We start from the raw sequence: 2,668 nt of genomic DNA on the forward strand, positions 1-2,668 counted from the left end.
GAAATGGAGGCAAAAATAATGTTCAAAATTCAACATGTATGATCAGGATGAGGAGAAGATAGGTTGTGAGGAATACTACAGAAATGAGACAGGAGATAAAATGTGACCAAAGAAAATGAAGAGTTAGAAGGTGGTTTTAGGATATGTGTGGAGTGGTGAGCACCACAGAATTCAGGAAATGAAACACATTACACACATCAATATGCCATGAATGTGTCCAGTCATGAAGGAAAATATCCTTGTATCTTGGGCAGTGAAATGCAAAGCAAAGAATATTTCCAGATAAGTGACATGCAAATAATTGCCACAAAGATGTCAACAGATGGGGTACAGTATTTTCACATAGGAAATTATGAATCAACTAAAAAAATCGAAGCGTCATGTCAGATGATGTCAGATGTCAGGTGATGTCAGATGTCAGCTGTCAGATGGCTAGCTATAGAACATGTGGTTTGCTGAAAGACTGGAGAGAGACAGTGAACTTGGACTAGAGCCCAAAGAAAATACTCTATACTCCTAGAGTAATGGGAGAAGAAATTGAAAATGTTGGAAAGGAAAAGAAGCCAGAAATTATGAAACACTAAAAGAAATTGGAAATATATTATAATGCTGGGGAAATATACACTTGGAAGCTTTGAAGGTAAATTGGACAAAGAGAGGTAAGAGGATGTGGAAGAATATATTTGTCATAGAGAACAGGAAGCTACTGTGTATCTTTCATGGGCATAAGGTAAAAGTGAGAAATGGGGGAGGGAGATGGAGCTGTACTCTATAAAATAAGCATGAGAAGCTGTGAGAGGAAGGGATACTGGTTCCAGCACTGTTGGGAGAGAATAGTGCTTACAGGTGATATGGAAGGAAAGCACAGGCAGGTCCAGAGGTAGGAATGTTGTATTCATTTCACATGTTCAAAAGGATAGGGGAGGAGCAGATATCCCTCTTGATCCAAATCTACAGAGAAAGAGAGTAAGTCCTAGGTGAAAATTCCACTGATACAAAAATATTCAATCTTTCTCTTTCTGACAGCAGAGAATGGTGAAATGATCAATTTTCAAAATCAGACTTCAGCACAGTAAAGTGTAACATTTCTCTCAGAAGCCAATCTACACATCTGTCAATTGCTTCCTCCACACAAAAATGGTCAGTCCAAACCAGACAGTAGTGACAGAGTTTGTTCTGCAAGGATTCTCAGAGCACCCTAGTCTAAGTCTGTTTCTGACAGGCTGCTTCCTGTCCCTATATGCAATGGCTCTAATGGGCAATATTGTGATCATTGCTTTGGTCACCTCCAGCACTGGACTCCACAGTCCCATGTACTTTTTCCTGTGCAACTTAGCGACCATGGACATTATCTGCACCTCTTCTGTTCTCCCCAAGGCACTGGTTGGTCTACTGTCTGAGGAAAACACCATCTCCTTCAAGGGATGCATGACCCAGCTCTTCTACCTTCTGTGGTCTGGATCCTCTGAGATGCTGCTACTCACAGTCATGGCCTATGACCGTTATGTAGCCATCTGCTGTTCCCTCCACTACAGCTCCAGGATGAGCCCACAATTGTGTGGGGTAGTGGCCATTGGTGTGTGGTCTGTCTGTGCACTGAATGCATCTATCAACACTGGTCTGATGACAAGGCTGTCATTCTGTGGCCCCAAGGTCATCACCCACTTCTTCTGTGAGATTCCACCACTCCTCCTGCTCTCCTGTAGCCCCACGAACGTTAATAGCATCATGACTCTTGTGGCAGATATCTTTTATGCAGGCATCAACTTTGGGTTAACCCTGTTATCCTATGGCTGCATTATTGCCAGCATCCTACACATGCGTTCTGCTGAGGGCAAGAGGGAAGCCTTTTCTACCTGCTCATCCCACCTCATCGTGGTCGCTATGTATTATTCATCTGTGTTTTTTGCCTATATCAATCCTAGATCCAGCTACAACCCAGAAAGAAGCAAATTTACCACAGTGCTATACTCGGTCCTCAGCCCAACCCTAAACCCCCTCATCTACACACTGAGGAACAAGGATGTCAAGCTTGCCTTGGGCAGGATTTTCGCCTCTTTCTCACATTGAGTGGAGATATGTAGGCTGTTATATAGGCCTGAACTGTTCCTAAACATGATTTACTTAGAGCAGCCTCATAAAGTTGGGTGTCTCTATTGTTGCTTTAGAAAACTTTGTCTGATGAGAAGATTGGACAATTCCACTCACTATACCTTTTTTGAGTCAGTGCAAATAAAAGTACAGCTTTATCTCCTGACAAAAACAAATCATTTCAAAAGAAAAGTTTATCTAACTAGTTTATCTAACTATGTTCCTTGGCTGAAAGATATTCAGTGGATGACTTTGCTGATACTCTCAAAACATAGTCTTTCATCTGATGCCTATGAACACCACAGAGCCTTGGCTAAAAACTACAGCTAATGAATACAAATTTCATAAGTAAACTTACAGGGCCAGTGTGGTCTCAGTATCTTGGGAAGAATCAAGAAAAGAGGCACTCAGGTTTACAATTTCACAACTCCTTGCTGTGCTATGGACATCAAAGGTGGTGCAACTGGTTTGAGGACAGATACAATCAGTAAACAGAGATGAAGTTTAAGTTTCAACAATGAACTTCACATGTGATTCCAACTTATTTGTGACAATGAAAATAAATAATCAAATGCAC

General features: G+C 41.5%; 1 protein-coding gene across 1 annotated transcript; it reads left to right on the forward strand.

Annotated features, from left to right (window-relative positions):
- The first annotated feature begins 1,137 nt into the window (after positions 1-1,137).
- On the forward strand, positions 1,138-2,070 carry Or13a18c (olfactory receptor family 13 subfamily A member 18C). Its single transcript, NM_001000955.1, has one exon. It carries the CDS (start codon positions 1,138-1,140, stop codon positions 2,068-2,070), a length of 933 nt encoding a protein of 310 aa, NP_001000955.1.
- Positions 2,071-2,668: the final 598 nt, after the last annotated feature.

This window comes from Rattus norvegicus, chromosome 1 (assembly GCF_036323735.1).
Source record: "Rattus norvegicus strain BN/NHsdMcwi chromosome 1, GRCr8, whole genome shotgun sequence".
Lineage (NCBI taxonomy): Eukaryota > Metazoa > Chordata > Mammalia > Rodentia > Muridae > Rattus > Rattus norvegicus.

Bases quoted from the DNA above. Each gene is read 5' to 3' on its own strand.
- Or13a18c (NM_001000955.1), top strand. From the start codon at position 1,138: ATGGTCAGTCCAAACCAGACAGTAGTGACAGAGTTTGTTCTGCAAGGA.